The following is a 15,095-nucleotide window of genomic DNA, read 5'->3' as shown; positions in this document are numbered from 1 at the left end:
AAGTTATATCATTAAATTTCCATGAACTATTTGTGGTCCCTTTCTTGCTAGCATGATATATGTTCTTTCATGCCTAGGCTCTGGGGGCATTTCCAGCTAAAGGTACGAAATATGTACATCCCTCCTGATTGCTTCACTGGGAGCAGCACCGCACAAGTTCAGGACTGTGACCTGAGTAGACAGGAGCGAGTAAAAGGACAACGTTACCGTTGGCTGCTTCCTGCTATGGTTTTGCATGCACACATGGGGATCAGACACATCCTGTGTGGCTGCTTCATTTCTCCTAAGCCTCCAAATTAGACTGAAAATTTGGGGAAAAAAAATCATTATGAAGAGGAAACAGAAAAGCTGAGACAAAGCCACTCTTAATAACTCTTCTCTGGGGGGGTTGGAGAAGCCTTACAAGTAAGAATAATGGGGTATTCTGCAATATTCCCACCATCTGGAAATCTGAGTGGATTAAAGTGCAGTTTATGCTGAGACACTCACTAGCATCCATCTGTATGTTACAAGACGGTGTTTTGGATCACGTATTCTGTTTATATACGGCATGGGGTGTCTGCCACTAGAAAAGTTACGGCTGGAGGCAACACTAGAGATCATTTTGGATTTCTTTTTCCCTTAGACAAGACTGACTACCAGAATTAGACCTAACCAATATTTGCATAACTTGTTCTTAAGAACCTACAGATATGAAAATCCACAGCCTCCTTATGTACTTTGTCTAGTGTTTAAATATTTCAGGACAATGGATGAGTGGCAGTTAGGCTGGTAGAAATTAAATAAAATTATGAGGATGAGAGGAACTGTTGTCCTATACAGTAAGGATCTTTGAGAAATTGATACAGCATATAAAAATGTGCTAATCTGGGGACTTGCATTAGTCTGACTCACTGTTAATGGAGATTTCTTCCAGGACTGGAATTGTATGAGTTATAAGGAACCATGAGTTCACAAGCCCCACCCCGCTGCAAAAAGACATCAAAATCCTTTTGAAACTTTGGTGAATCTACAGACACAGACACATTACTGAGACTCAGAAATCCTCCCTGAGTGCACATCAAAGCAGATCCTCATGTTATGTACATGCTAAAATATAAAAAGCTGTAGCTTGAGCTAAGCAGAAAAACGGAGATGCGGGAAGAAAACAGATGCAGATTAGCAACAGCTTTAAAATAAAAGGTATTGAGTAGTGATTTAGATGCTATTTCTCCTTTTTCCGCATGTACTATGTCTTGTTTAGGTCCAAGACCTGCTTTTGCTCACTCTGGTTATATCCCAAGGTCCTGATACTATACAGTACTTTTGGAGAAGCACTGGACATGCAGGACAGGATCTGCTCTTCACCGACTGCTGGTGTGGCTTCATCTGGAGACCTGCTGTGAAAAGACTGACCAAGACTCTGCCATGGGATGGGATCAAGGTCCACACACATGCTTTCAGGCGTCCTCTTTGTCGTGTGTTTAACCCCTTTAAGGTCAGCAATTTTTGAAAGCCTGTGTCCTCCTCACTCAATGGTTGCCAGTAGTTCTTGAGGTATTTGGAAAGAAATAGGAGAAATGAGAATCTCTTGAAAACAGCTGTGAATTGTTGAAAGACATGGATTCTGTTGGTGAGAAGCTGCTGTTTGGGAGCATTTTCGCTTCAATCCAACCCAGTCCTGGTTATGGTTTTGGAAAGAGAACAGTCCTGTAGTGAGGATTATGGAAGAAGAGGAGATACTCACTGCCTTTTCCATGGACGTTGCCCGCCTAGGACCTGCTGTGGCTCTAATCCTTGCTTTTGTTCACATGTTTGAAACACTGTATTCAGTTGATAGGGCTTTGATTTCTTGTACTGGCTAATGAAGAGCCAGAACTCAGACACTGGATGCCAGTTTTAAGTTTGGTATTATCTTTACCTGGACACAATTCCTTCCAAGGTTCTTCATGGCATGTGGGACTTGGGAGCAATCATGCAAGGCTTCAAGAGCACGGCTCAGCCCAGAAGTGTTTGCACTGAAGAACACCACCCCACGAGTTCGTTGGTTGAGCTTTTGGAAACCTTGCACCAATTAAGAGGAGAGGACATACAGACACAGCAAGGGCCTTCTGGACCAGACAAATCATGGGAACCACAGTCTCCACAAAGATAGAGAATGTTACTCTCAAAATCTTTTTTTCCAAAGTAAAAGAAGACTTTCCTTCATGAGAGGTAGCAACTGGCATCCACAGTGAAGACTTCAGCATTTGGATGGAAAAAAACCCAAATTAAACCTCATGCTTGGAACACAGGAGGAGCTTCTACACCTTCACCTGAGTCAAATGTTGTCACTTTTTACAACAAATTTTTTCCTACTTGAAAGAGGGTGAAATCAGAGACATGACATCAAGATGTTTAATTTTTCTGTAAAACTATTATTAAAAAATTGGCCTCTCTCCCCACAGATTCATTTTTTTCTGTACTGCAGCTTTTCCTCTGACACTGATGTAATGTGAGTTCATGTTACCAAAGGCTGCTGGGGTTATACAACATATTCACTAGTTCTTCATCTCTGAAGATGTCAAGTAGAGAGAGGAAATGATGCTAAGATTCTTTGAGTACCTAGCTATTAAGGTATTTACCTCTGAAGTGAAGTATTTCCTGAATGAAGTGTGAAGGTAGTTAGATTGCCTCCATTACAAAGCAGCCTCTTACTGGAGCCCTAAGCTGTTGAACATGCAGCTTGTTGAGTGTACGGCAGCAGCAGCTGTTGCTTAGCATTCAGGAATTTAGTTTATTATAGTTTAAAAGTAAAATTATCTCTTTTTATGATTATGGCAAAATAAAGTCAAATTAAAAGCCTAAATAAATCTGTAATCGGATAGATTTGTGGAGTTTGAATGCCTTCTTTTCATCAACACAGATGGGCACATTTTTCAGTGCTTGCCAGTCTGAACTGATACCCCAACCCCTGTAGGAAAGCACACCTCCAGAGAGCAAAGGAACAGCTAACGGCCACGCTAGAAACAACAGCAATCGTACAAAGCTAATGAGCCTTTCTTGGAATCCTGACTCCTCAGCAGAGATATTAGCTGGACTGATGCAGCTCTTCGTTCTTTGAAACAAGTTAGTCTCGTGGTGTGGTATTACCTCCTGTACGTATAACAATCTGAGATGGTGGCACCACGCTGTGCCTTGCGGCAGAGAGAAGCCTCCAGACAACTATCTTTACACTGTTCAGGCATTTATAGATTTTAAATCTGTAAGAATGAATTGGTCTGAAGTCCAACATCAAAGCACAACAACCAGAGACTCTTGCCTAAACCCTACTACATATGGATTAGCCACAACACATCCTCAGAAAGCCCTTCCCTTTTTATCTGAGGACTCCATAGATGGGATTCACTTGATTAAACGTAGAGAAGTCTATAGTCCATATGTTTGTGGCAGAACTGATCACCCCTCTGTATACATTCATCCTAAGGGCAATGTCTGTGTTTGGTCAGTGAATCCTGCCCCTCAGTGCTGTTATCACTCCATCATCTATGAGGTTTCATGGCATGCTGTGCTCAGCTGGACACATCTACCCCACAGAGCTCTGAAGTGAGCTTATGTAGTGCAGGGGGGGTCCAGCACATTCCTGTGGAAAACAGCCAGTCGAAACCAAGCTCCTTGTTAAAAACATGATCTATTTTTTCCAATTTAAACTCATTTTCCTTCAGTTTGCATTTGCTTTGCCTTGCTTCGGCAGAATAACCTGGGTCAGCGCCTGCTTTCACAGGTTGTCATATTCTACAGGAAAGACTTCTCTGCTAAGGGACATCCCCCCCCACACTGTCACCTAGCCACTTCTGACAGTGTGCACTGCTGATGAGAGTACAGCCCTCAGGATATAAAGTGTTTAACCAAAGACTCTTCCCGAAGTAATGGCACCATTGTACCCAGGTGTCCTTGGGAAGAAATGCCCCTGAGGAAGACTGGCACTTCAGCTTGGACAAACCACTTAGGGATTTTTCCTGGGTGAAGAAAATCCTATTGGAACTCTTGGTTATACCTGTGCTGAGCTCAAGAAGCTTCCCCTACAGAGCTCTTTGGTAGGGGAGCAGATGAGTGGCAGAGGAGCAGACAGAGGAGGTCCCCAAATACAACAGCAAGTTGCAAGGCCAAAGAGTCAGCAGTTAGAGGTCATCTGTGTGCTAGGGGTCATCTGGCCTGCTTCTGCTACTCTTGAAACACAGATACTGGTGAATTTTGATAAAAAGGGGCTCTTAAAAAACCACATTTCCTGGCATTTATTTCAGACTGAAAATAGTCTGTCTTTGCTTAGGTTGAGGTAACATCTCCACCTGTAAAAGCACATCATCAAATATCCGATGTCTCCATGCTGGCTGGAAGCAAACCAGCTCTTGGGCCAGAAGCCAGCCAGCCACAGCAGTATGAGGTGAGGCGAGTCCATCCTTCTTAATGAACTGGTCTCTTAACACTTTTCAGTCTGAGGCATCTTATGGTTTATTTAACACTGTGGCTCCAGCCTGGAGGTGGCTTATCAGGAGCAAACGCACAGTTGACTGTATCTCAACACACAGTCATGCCTCAATCATGCCCTTATCACTGTTAGCAGCTGATTTACCAGCTCTCCTGCAACCCTTTGGTGACTCCTCACAGTCCTCGTGCTGAAGCAAGATGTCTATTATTTCACAAAGAAACATAACAGGGTGATGTAATGAGCTGCCCAAACTAGCGCAAGCAGTGGGTCAGACTCAGGATGGAGCAGCAGAGCTCACACTGCTCTGTCCTAGGCTCAGAACATAAAATCTCCACGTTACCCAGCTATGGTTCAAACCAACTGCCCCATTTCAGTAATGGGGCTGGGAGAGATGGAGAGATGTGTCCTACAACACGTTCTCTCTTCTGCAGGCTGAGTGTGGTCTGATCTGCCAATCCAGATGGTTCCTATCAGTAGACATCTCAGCACAGCACTGAGGGAAATGACTGCACGTATCCCATTCTCTCTGCTTTCTTTCCTGAACGACAGTGAAAGCCAGTTTAAACTACCTGTCATTTTCTTAGTGCTCTGTAGCCAGGACAGTCTCTCATGTCGTGCTCTGGAAGCAGCAGACACAAGGATGCTGGAGTCCAAGAGTGCATTCTTATCGCCTAATGCCAGCAGACTGCATTTAGGAGCTAGCAATGGTTGCCCCATGAGAAATACAGAATCACAGAGTCATTCAGGTTGGAAAAGACCCTTGGGATCATCGAGTCCAACCATCAGCTCTACTCTACAAAGTTCTCCCCTACACCACATCCCCCAACATACCACAGGAGCTACTCTGTGTGGGAAGGAGGAAGGTGAATGATGTCTCACTAGACAGTAACTGGCATTAGTGGAAGCTCTCTGCCTGCAGAGGTGCAGGCAGGAATCCGAGGAATTTCCAGAGTACTCAACCATGTACCCAGCCGTGCTATGAGAGCATCACCATGGAGCCTTGGGCTGAAACCTGTACAGAACCACAGAATCATCTAGGTTGGAAAGGACCTTGAAGATCATCCAGTCCAACCTTCAACCTAGCATTGGCAGTTTCCAACTACACCAGATCCCTCATCACTATGTCGACCCTACTCTTAAACACCTCCAGGGATGGGGACTCCACCACCTCCCTGGGCAGCCCATTCTAATGCCTAACAACCCCTTCTGTAAACTTCCCACATATGAAGCCAGTGGGTTTCAGGCTCTGCTTTGAATTAATCTTTCTTCAGAAAAATCTTTAGGAACAAGGCTCAGAGCTAAACTGAGAGCTATAGATGATCTGTGTTGCTTCCAAGCATGCTACTTGAGCGTCTTGTTACTGGAAACTCCCAAGGATGCTTGTAAACATGTCAAATACCATGGCTGCTTTAAATGGAGAAACTGAGCAGAAATTCAGCACTGGTCATGTCTCCAGTAAGTCTGGTGCTTAGGGACTTCATCTTAACAGGCCTAGCGATGGAGCAGGAATTAATTTTCTCCTTGGAAGGGTTAAGTTCTTTGCTGTCACGCTAATTATTCTTGGTAGGTCGGTTGCAACCACCTCACCTGGCTGCAAACTCACAGACTGCCCAGCCAGGAGCCTCTTTGAAAAGTGTAACTTTTAACATCTCTTAGCAAAGCAAGAGCTCTGTTTGTCTTGGCAGGGAAGACCTGTGTATACACAGCTGGAGAGCTTGTTTTGTCTCTTAGTACAAGTCTGGACTAAACCAAATCTCTAAAGGCTTTGTAAAAATGCTCTCTTTATTTAAAGAATTTTATACATTACAAGATGTCTCCAAAGTCTGCCCCTGCTCAGACCCCTTCTTTCCCTGCCTCTTCCAATCTCTCTCCTACCCACACCACTACCACACACACAGAGTCAGGACACTTGGATTTTTCAGTCCCTTCTGGCGCTGTTGCATCCAGAAGTTTCTTTAAGAAATTTCCAGCTTTCTTTTCAAACACAGCCAATGTCCATTTTGATTTATGAATCTCAGTACTTCAGATCCCCATGAGCTAGAAAAAAAAAGCAAGCAGTTCTACAGACAGTTCTGGAGCTTGGGTTTAGGGCTTTAGGGGAAGGAATCTTGCAAGGCAGAGCCTTCAAAAGAGAGAGGTTGTTATCATAATACCTTTCCGTAACTAAAGCGATGTCCATCTGCATGTGTGTGTTAGAAAAAGGCAAGGAGAGGGCTTAAAGACTATATAACTGCAGTGCTTGACCAATAGCTGTGTTTGCAGGAGAGTCCAAAGAAGGAGACTGGAACAACGAAAGGTTACTTCAGTAAATGTGTGTAGAGGCTTTTAAAGAGCTTTCCCTTCTCTGCATCCAATAAATGTGAGGCTCAAACCACAGCAGAGGCCTTTTATGGGGCACCTGCACCATTAGGTTCAGTAGATACTTTTGCAACCCAGGGAACATTGCACAACTATGTTGAGTTCTGTGTATTTCTGCTGGCCACTGTTCAAGCAGGGCTGACTGATGCCTGGGCTACCGGAAACCAACTGTTATTCCTATCTCACCCTCTAAATCACGTTGCCAAGAATCCCCAACTTGGGAAAAAACGTTAAAGGCAAGAACAGTCCAATCCTTGGACATGGAGTTAAACAGAATTAGCCCAATCTTGGGAAAGTGAGAGGCTAGAAAAGCAGAATATTTCCAGGGTGCTTTGATCTTACTCCTGGGAGTTTGCCCATTGGCTTCGTGTTTCAGTTTCATTTCTGCTCTGTGCCACTCTGACCCTTGCCAAAAATCATATCAGAGCAGTGTCGTGAGATGTCCATCTAAGCCAACAGGAAAGGGAGAAATTTCGTGTGTCAGCCAAAACCTCAGTCATACCCACACTGCCCAAACGTAAATCTGATCTAGCCACTCATCGCATGCTGGCTGGCTGAAATACAGCAAAGCCACATGTCACTAACAGCCATATTCTTAGCTGGTGAAAACTGTGGTTCTTACTGGAGCTGTTTTGATTCATACTGGATGAGCAGCTGGCATCAAACTGCGTGAGGTTTACAATAAACCAGAGTTGGCTTATGTTTCCCTTTGTAACATTTTTACTAAAAGGAGGTTCTTTCATGAAAAACCTTAAGTTCTGGTCATAATTTTCAATATAGTACTAACCATACAAATAATTTTGCAAAGGTTAGAATATTGACTTTTGAGGTTTCAGGTCCACGTTCAATTGAAAATTATCAGCTGGTGACATCATCAGTTTTAATTTGTGATGGTACATAGTATTGATCTCCTTCACCCAGAAGTAACTGTCTTCCAAAGCACACAGGACAGGTCATATTCAGGCAATAAATTGAGTTGCTGCAGGAATTTGATTCTATATAGCGAGAGAGGCAGGAGACTGCAGAAATGGTCCTTCTGATAGGGGAGCTGAGTGCTCGCCTGGTGAACTGCGTCTACCCGTGTCTGACAGAGTTCCTGTGCGAGCTGGCCAAGTCCTTAAACCAGCGTTTTGCATGTGGTCCCTAACTGCGTGTGGTCCCTAAGTCCTCAGCCATCGCTCCTCAGCAAGAGCTGCAGTGAGTCGTACTTGTGGTGCTGAGCAGGATCAGTGAACACTGAGAGTCCTGCAAGCCCAGCTCAGTAACTCAAGGTGGGCACCAAAATTACCTGGCTGTATTGGGTCTGACTGGGATGGAGTTAACTTTCCTCATCGTGGTGCTGTGTTTCGTTTTTGTAGCTAAAACAGTGTGGATAACACCCCCGGTGTTTCGGCTGTGCTGAACAGGGCTTGCACAGTGTCAAGTCTTGCTCTCCAGCCCCACTCCGGGGCGGGACAAGAGGCTGGGAGTGGACACAGCTGTGACAAGTGACCCGAACTGACCAAAGGGATGTTCCACCCCACACCACGTCATGCTCAGCAATAAAACCTCAGGGAAAGAAGGAGGAAGGGGAGATATAAGATGGTTATGGTGTTTGTCTCCCCAAGCCACCACTACAGGTGCTGAGGTCCTGTTTCCCAGGAATTGGCTGGACATCTGCCTGCCAATGGGAGTTAGTGAATCAATTCCTTATTTCATGTTGCTACCACACACAAATTTTGCTCTCCTTATTAAACTGACATCATCTCCATCCATGAGTCTTTCTGACTGTCTTCTATCTTCTACGCACCCCCAGGGAGAGGGGAGTGAGAGAGACACAGGATGGGTGTTTGGCTGCTGGCTGGGGTCAACCCATCGCACTGGCTCATTTGAAAATTTTGGCTTACATGTCTTTTCCCTTCTCTCTTAGTGTTTAGAAAGGCACTGATGGTGTCACCTTCCCTTCATGAGGATGCTGTGATAAGGGGCTTTCTAAGCCACTCCCAGGTTATCCATTTTCCAGGGAAATGCACAAGAGAAAAATAACCTTTTTGTACTCAGCGCGGGAGTTTATTGATGTTTAACAAACAGCTACCAGGGGCCACGTGTGGAAAGAAGGATCCAGAGACACTGAACAGCCGTGCAGTCAGCAGGCACTTCGCATCCCGCACGTGTAATAACCAGGGACCCCAGGAAGTGCTTTGGGCATGAGGTTGTCATCACAGGCTGTATCATCAGGCAGAGGAATGGAGCGGAAATTCACATAAAATGGAGTCTCTTTAATACACATAAATATACAACTCCTGATCCTATGCTCTGTCAGTGATAATATGAAAATGTGTTCCTTACCTCTCTCACACTGGGGACCGGTGAATCCATAGACACAAGCACAACGGTTTGGCCCGATGCATCGACCTCCATTCTGACAGCCATTTTCACAGACAGCTGTTTTGAAATAGAAAAAGAAATCAGTGATTTCTGCTCTTAGGGACACCACAGTGTGAGATGTGTAGTGCTGGCAGGGCTTGGAATATCACCTACTTTGTGTTGTTCACCCATCAGGAATCTCCTCCATGTAGTGAACATACAGAGAAAAGTCTGATATTTTTTCCTGGAAAATTAGTTCCTGTTTATGAATGAACCCATTTATAAAAAGGCTATAAACTCTTATTTCACTTGAGAGGATTTCCTGTGCTCTGGAATCTCAGTTCATTCAGGTCAGCATTGGGATTTAAATGTCAAGGTCAAGATGAACCGATACAAATGAGAAAGTGCATAAAGGCAAATGTTTAATGTATGACAACAGTGAAACGTGAGGAGAGGAGACTTGTTTGCCGTTTAATCCCACGTACCCAAAGCAAAGAAGAACTGGTCTGATCAGCACACAAGTATTCATTGACTTAAAATTAGACCTGCTACCCTTAGTTGAAAAACTGCAGTCAATAGTCTAGGACTGAAGTCAAAAGAGCAGGTTGCTGATTAGGTCCTGGACGCAGACTAAGCTAATTGAACAGGGTGTAGGAACACTTCTGCACATGACATGAGCAACTGCTGGTTGTGACAGATGCCGTTGACCTATTAAAATCTCAGCAGCTGTAATGACTAATGAGAGGAGCAGTGTTATGACTCTTCCTAAAGGTCCAATACAGAGCTGCACTCTCCAAGCTACTCAGTTGCCCAACAACACTGGCACGTTGAAGATGAGAATATAATCTCATGAAAGGTGAAGTCCACAGCGATCTTGAAGGATACGTCAGTGTGGCCCTCGCTGCTCTAGTGCCAAGCTCTGAGCTGCAGAGAGGCCAGGTACTGCTGCACTTCACAGACTTCAAAGGCTACACCCATCGCAGAGCCGAGGAAGCCGAAATCTGCTCTGCTGGGATGCTGCCAGTGGGACTCTCCATTGTTCCCCACCCTGTCAGTGATGTCTTGCCAATATCTGAACCATTATGAAAGCTCTACTGAGGATATTATAGGTGGAGCTGGTAGCAGCACATAATTACGGTTGCCTAGCGCGTTCCATTATAAGCCCCGGGTTGCTGTTACTTGTAATTTTCCCAAGCTTTAGCTGTTCAGAATTAAATTTTCCATATGGTGTGTCTGCATTTAGTTGAACTTTTTGGAAAGTTTCAGCAAAAATGAATCAGTCATAGCTGAGGATAAGTTTAGGAGAAATATGGTGTTTTGCCCATCTTTAAAAAAATTTCTCATAGACTTCACTGAGAACTTTAGTGATTCTCACATTGATACAGGGATTTGAAATTTGCCTGGAAAGTTCCATTTGACCAGAGATTCTTTCAAAACTATTGTGCATACTTGCTTACCAGACATTTCTTAAAGATGGCACCTAAGTTGTTTGGTTGTTAATTCTACAATGTGCATGAGCAACGATTTAAAATTTCATGGGAAAGTAGGGGAAAAATTAAATTTCTCCCTATTAAAGCTATAGGTGCTTTGACAAAATAGAAAACCAAGTCATAGAAAACACTGAAAAATTTCTTTCAATTACTATATTGAAGTTTCCCTATAGAAAGTCAGTGTTGTCAAATAAACAGAAGTAAAAATTGAACCCCCTCCAACGTAATCAGGTGTAATTTATAATGAAAAAATGTTGGTTTGTTTGGAGTATTTTGGTTTTCTTCTAATTGAAAGAAGACATCATTTGAGCTAAAATGAAGGTTTCCCACAAAAAGCCCATTCCAAGAGAATATGCTGTTTATCTAAAAATATTTACAGAGAAATGATATCTAATATATTTATATTTGTATCTGTATTTATATATATAAATTTACAGTGAAATTATATCTCCTTTATATATATATCTCTATAGATATATGTCTACACCCCCTAACGAGCGCGGGTTGAGATTCCAATGGAGAGGAGACTGTAGTGATGCCACCAAAGAGCAACCAGTGTGTGCCAGGTGACCTCTCTAGCCATGAGGTGGCATGACCCTCGCCTCGCCCTTCGGCTCACGTGTAGACCGCAGGCGGGGCAGGTACTTACGCTGTCCGCAGTACGTTCCAGTATAGCCTTTCTGGCAGAGGCAGGACTCCTCATTGCAGCTCCCACCGTTCATGCATCTCACATTGCAGGTTTGGACTGTGGAGAAGAGCAGGGAAATATTACGTGACGATGCAGCTGTGGTAGGAGGTGAACACCTCACGGGTCAGGGATGCTCGAAAACTTCCTGTCTCGGGGCAGAATCTAAGGGTGGTGTTAAGTGTCAAAGTCCTTCAAGTTAAATGGAGAGACTGCTGACTTCCCGTGGTAGATATAAGCCCATGGTGTGGTTAAAGGCTTGCACTTTTACGGAGGTATACTTACCTCAGAGTGGCTTACAGAATTAAATACCATAGTCCGTTCTTTATTCCCTAGACGTATGTTTTTATCGGTCCTGTAACTGGTAGCACTGAACTGTTCCAACAGGGAAAAGCCACGAACACGATGGGCAGTGTGAAACTAGGAGCAGTTTAGTGGATGTAATTCTTTAAGTCCATCTCATACAGGGCAAGGTATCATTGTTCTCTTACGGCAAACAGCTTTTACAGTAACATAAATAGACCTCGTTCCACAGAAACCAAAGACACTCACTCATTTAGACTAGATATTGGGAAGGATTTCTTTGCAGAAGGGGTTGTTGGGCGTTGGAATGGGCTGCCCAGGGCAGGGGGGGAGTCCCCATCCCTGGAGGGGTTGAAGAGTCGGGTTGACCCAGCGCTGAGGGATCTGGTGGAGTTGGGATCTGTCAGTGCTGGGTTAATGGTTGGACCAGATGATCTTCAAGGTCCTTTCCAACCTGGATGATTCTGTGATTCTACTTCATTAAGGAATCTACCTTGATTAAACATCTGCAGCTTTGTCCTTTCCACAGGACGTCCCGCCATAGCTCATGTGACTGCAGATAAGGTCATATTTCCTGGTATCTCCCTTTCTTTGAAAACTCTGTCATTCTAAACAATTCTTTCTTTTAGGATATTACACTTTCCAAATATTTTCATACCCTTTTTATTATTCTTTTAGATTATTGCTCCATTTTAAAACATGCTTTTCACATTCTGGGCTGTCTAATCTTTAAAATGCCTTCGTATTAAAAGACCTACAAGATGTTTGGGGGGATAGAATTTCTTCGGTGGAGGAAAACCATCAACTTTTAAGATATTTCTCTTCCTTTCACAATTACTATGTGGCCTTATTGGTGAGATTCATTTAATATGAGAGGGGATTTTTAATAAATCTGAAAAGAAATGCACGTATCATCTATTTTTTCTCTGTCAGAGTTCAGCTTTCACACTAGATTAGGACATGCTGAATGTGACTAATGCACTGTAGGAAAACAATAGCAATAAATAAGAGTCGGGAAGTTTTATACTCATGTGGACACAGAGCCAGAATTAGCTTTAACTGTTTCATCACTATTCAATGTTTAAGGAATGTGGTATTAAAGTAGAAGAGCTCAAAAAGCAGGGGGGGGGGTACTGTTAAACGTTGTTACAAATATGGGTCAAATAGCTTTCATTCTTTACTGAAACGCCTGGGACAATGCATTCTTCCTTTGTAAGATGTGACAACTCACATTGCAAGTGCCTGAGGTTATAGCAAGTTATGTGAAAACTGCTTTTCAGCATGTACACCACAGTTCACGTCTGCCAGGGATAGGAGGGGCTGTGACTTGGCAGCTTGATGAAGGTGGGGCTGGAGAGTGCATATGTGAGTGGATGCTCAGCTGTGACTTGTGTCTTCTCTAGGCATCCAACACCAGTTCCAAGCAGAGAGGAGTTGGGGCCAGTGCAAGTGAAATGTCTGTCCAAAAGGTAGTAGGACTCAGAAGTGTCCAATAGGGGTAATTATATGGTTGACGCCTTGTTCAAAGGAAGCCTAAAAGGAAGGAAGAGCGAAATGGGAAGTCTCAGAGCTTCACGTTCAAAATGCTCAGCACACGTGCTGTACATTTAATCCATGCATTGCTAGCGTGGTTTGAATTAGTCATGATGTCTACTATCCTTCCCACTGCTCTATGGCCAGAGATTAGGCCAAATTTAGATGAAAGCTTAATCATTAAGGAAACTAAGCTTGAGGCTTCAAAGCGTTGCCGAGATTGTCAGACATAAAACCAGTCTCTCTGGGGAAAGGCTCTGCTTCCAGCACGTGCTTACCCTACACCCCTCACTACAATTAATCAGCCCTGGGAAAGCAATTAGACACAGCAAATCTGGGAGGGCTGCCCAAGGACAGAGGGAGCTAGGAAGCGTCTGTCTGTCAGAGCTGTCCATCTGTCGGAGCTCTTCCCTACACAGCATCCTGAGGCTCCCAGTCAACGCGTTCAGCAAGGGGTAAGGTTTAGTGAAGCTGAGAAATTTTGAGAGTTCAGGGTCTGGACATAAGAAGAGCCCTGATGCTCATCCAGAAACTTTCCAACTAATTGGCAAAGACTATTCCTGGACCTGCACAAAGCAGGTCCCGTTTCTCACTTCTGCCACGATCCCAAACGCCCTGAGGTCCTGTCACCATCTGACTGATCTCCAAGGCTGGCACTATCAGAACCCACTGCAGATTTGGAGTGCAGAAGAACATCTTTCGACCAAGAATTTAAAGGCCTGTTACGCTTTGTCAGGATTTTCCAGGGTAGCAGAGACTAAAATTCTAGGAAAAAGAGAATGACAGCTCGCCCTAGTTAACTTCTCCCATGATTGGATTGGATTAGTTCTACAACTTACTTTAAAGGATCAGTGGCTGCAGCTGTTCTGCCAGCCATCAGTAGTGGAGTTTGCAGGCAGGTTTTCTGTCTGCTTATTGACTACTACTATCTAAACAGTCACTTGCAAATTACTCCTAAAATATCTTTACTCCCTGAAGTAGGAAACCAAGTTTTTGTTATGACAGAGAGAGGCAGAGTGGCTTTTATTGCCTCTGGAATGCACAATTTGTCTGCTTTACCTCCCTGAAGCATTCATGATAAATGCAGATCCAAACATCCCCACAATGAATGCCAGATTTGATGAAGCCCCTGCAGAGGAACTTACCCCCCTCGAGCGCATGCTGAAATCCACCCCAGGCTCAGGGGAATGCCAGGTCTGTGCCCAAATGTATATACTGCTTACAGCATTCCTCACATTCCTCTGTGATTGCTAACATATGGACCCTCACTCCAGAAACTTTTGTGTCTCAGCACCTTCCTCTCAGCAAAGCACAGGGAAGGGCTGAGAGCAGCGCACACACAGGCTCTGGTGCTGAGCACCGCTGGGGACATCTGCAAGGCTGTAGCACAACGTGGCACTTTGGAATCAGATTCTGGGAATTTCCTTCTTTTGAGTCACACCCTGAATGTGGTTTTGAGGTTTGAGGGGGCTAGTCCTCTGGCCTTCAATCAGATGCCTGCAAGTCACTTTATTAACAATAGCTTGCCTACGGATGGGCGATAATGGAAAATAATTTTCTGGGTTGTCTCTAGCAATGGCCATCTGAGACCTTAAAAGACTCCATAAAATCTCATTAATTTCTGCATTTTACATAGGGCACTAGCAAAATTAACCTTCTTAAAACACCATTCCTTTGTTTGCAGGGTTTTTTTGACTGGTGTGTCTGAGTAGCACCGTCATGTACGGGTAGACTGCTTATACAGTCAGGTACAAATGCTCACCCAGTCTCATTGCTCACATCTGGAGATCAGGAGCACAGGCCAGCCCTCGCTCACACACTGCTACTGTCATTAGAAACAACTGAAGCCCTTTTGGACAGACCTGTTGGCTTGTGCGTAGCTGTGCTGGCTTACAGGATGGAAGGACTTGCTGGACATCCCCATCTAGCCTCC

General features: G+C 44.2%; 1 protein-coding gene across 1 annotated transcript in view; it reads right to left on the bottom strand.

The window, feature by feature from the left end:
* Positions 1-15,095, bottom strand: part of LOC141935416 (fibrillin-2-like) — a 113,662-nt gene that overhangs the window by 76,347 nt on the left and 22,220 nt on the right. Inside the window, exons 4-5 of the mRNA XM_074851564.1 lie at positions 11,291-11,386; positions 9,134-9,229 (exon numbers count right to left, since the gene is read on the bottom strand). Coding sequence (XP_074707665.1) covers positions 9,134-9,229; positions 11,291-11,386 — 192 coding nt within the window. The remainder of the gene's footprint in view (positions 1-9,133; positions 9,230-11,290; positions 11,387-15,095) is intronic.

Source organism: Strix uralensis, chromosome 27, assembly GCF_047716275.1.
Source record: "Strix uralensis isolate ZFMK-TIS-50842 chromosome 27, bStrUra1, whole genome shotgun sequence".
NCBI lineage: Eukaryota > Metazoa > Chordata > Aves > Strigiformes > Strigidae > Strix > Strix uralensis.
This window is presented reverse-complemented; position numbering and strand designations above follow the sequence as displayed.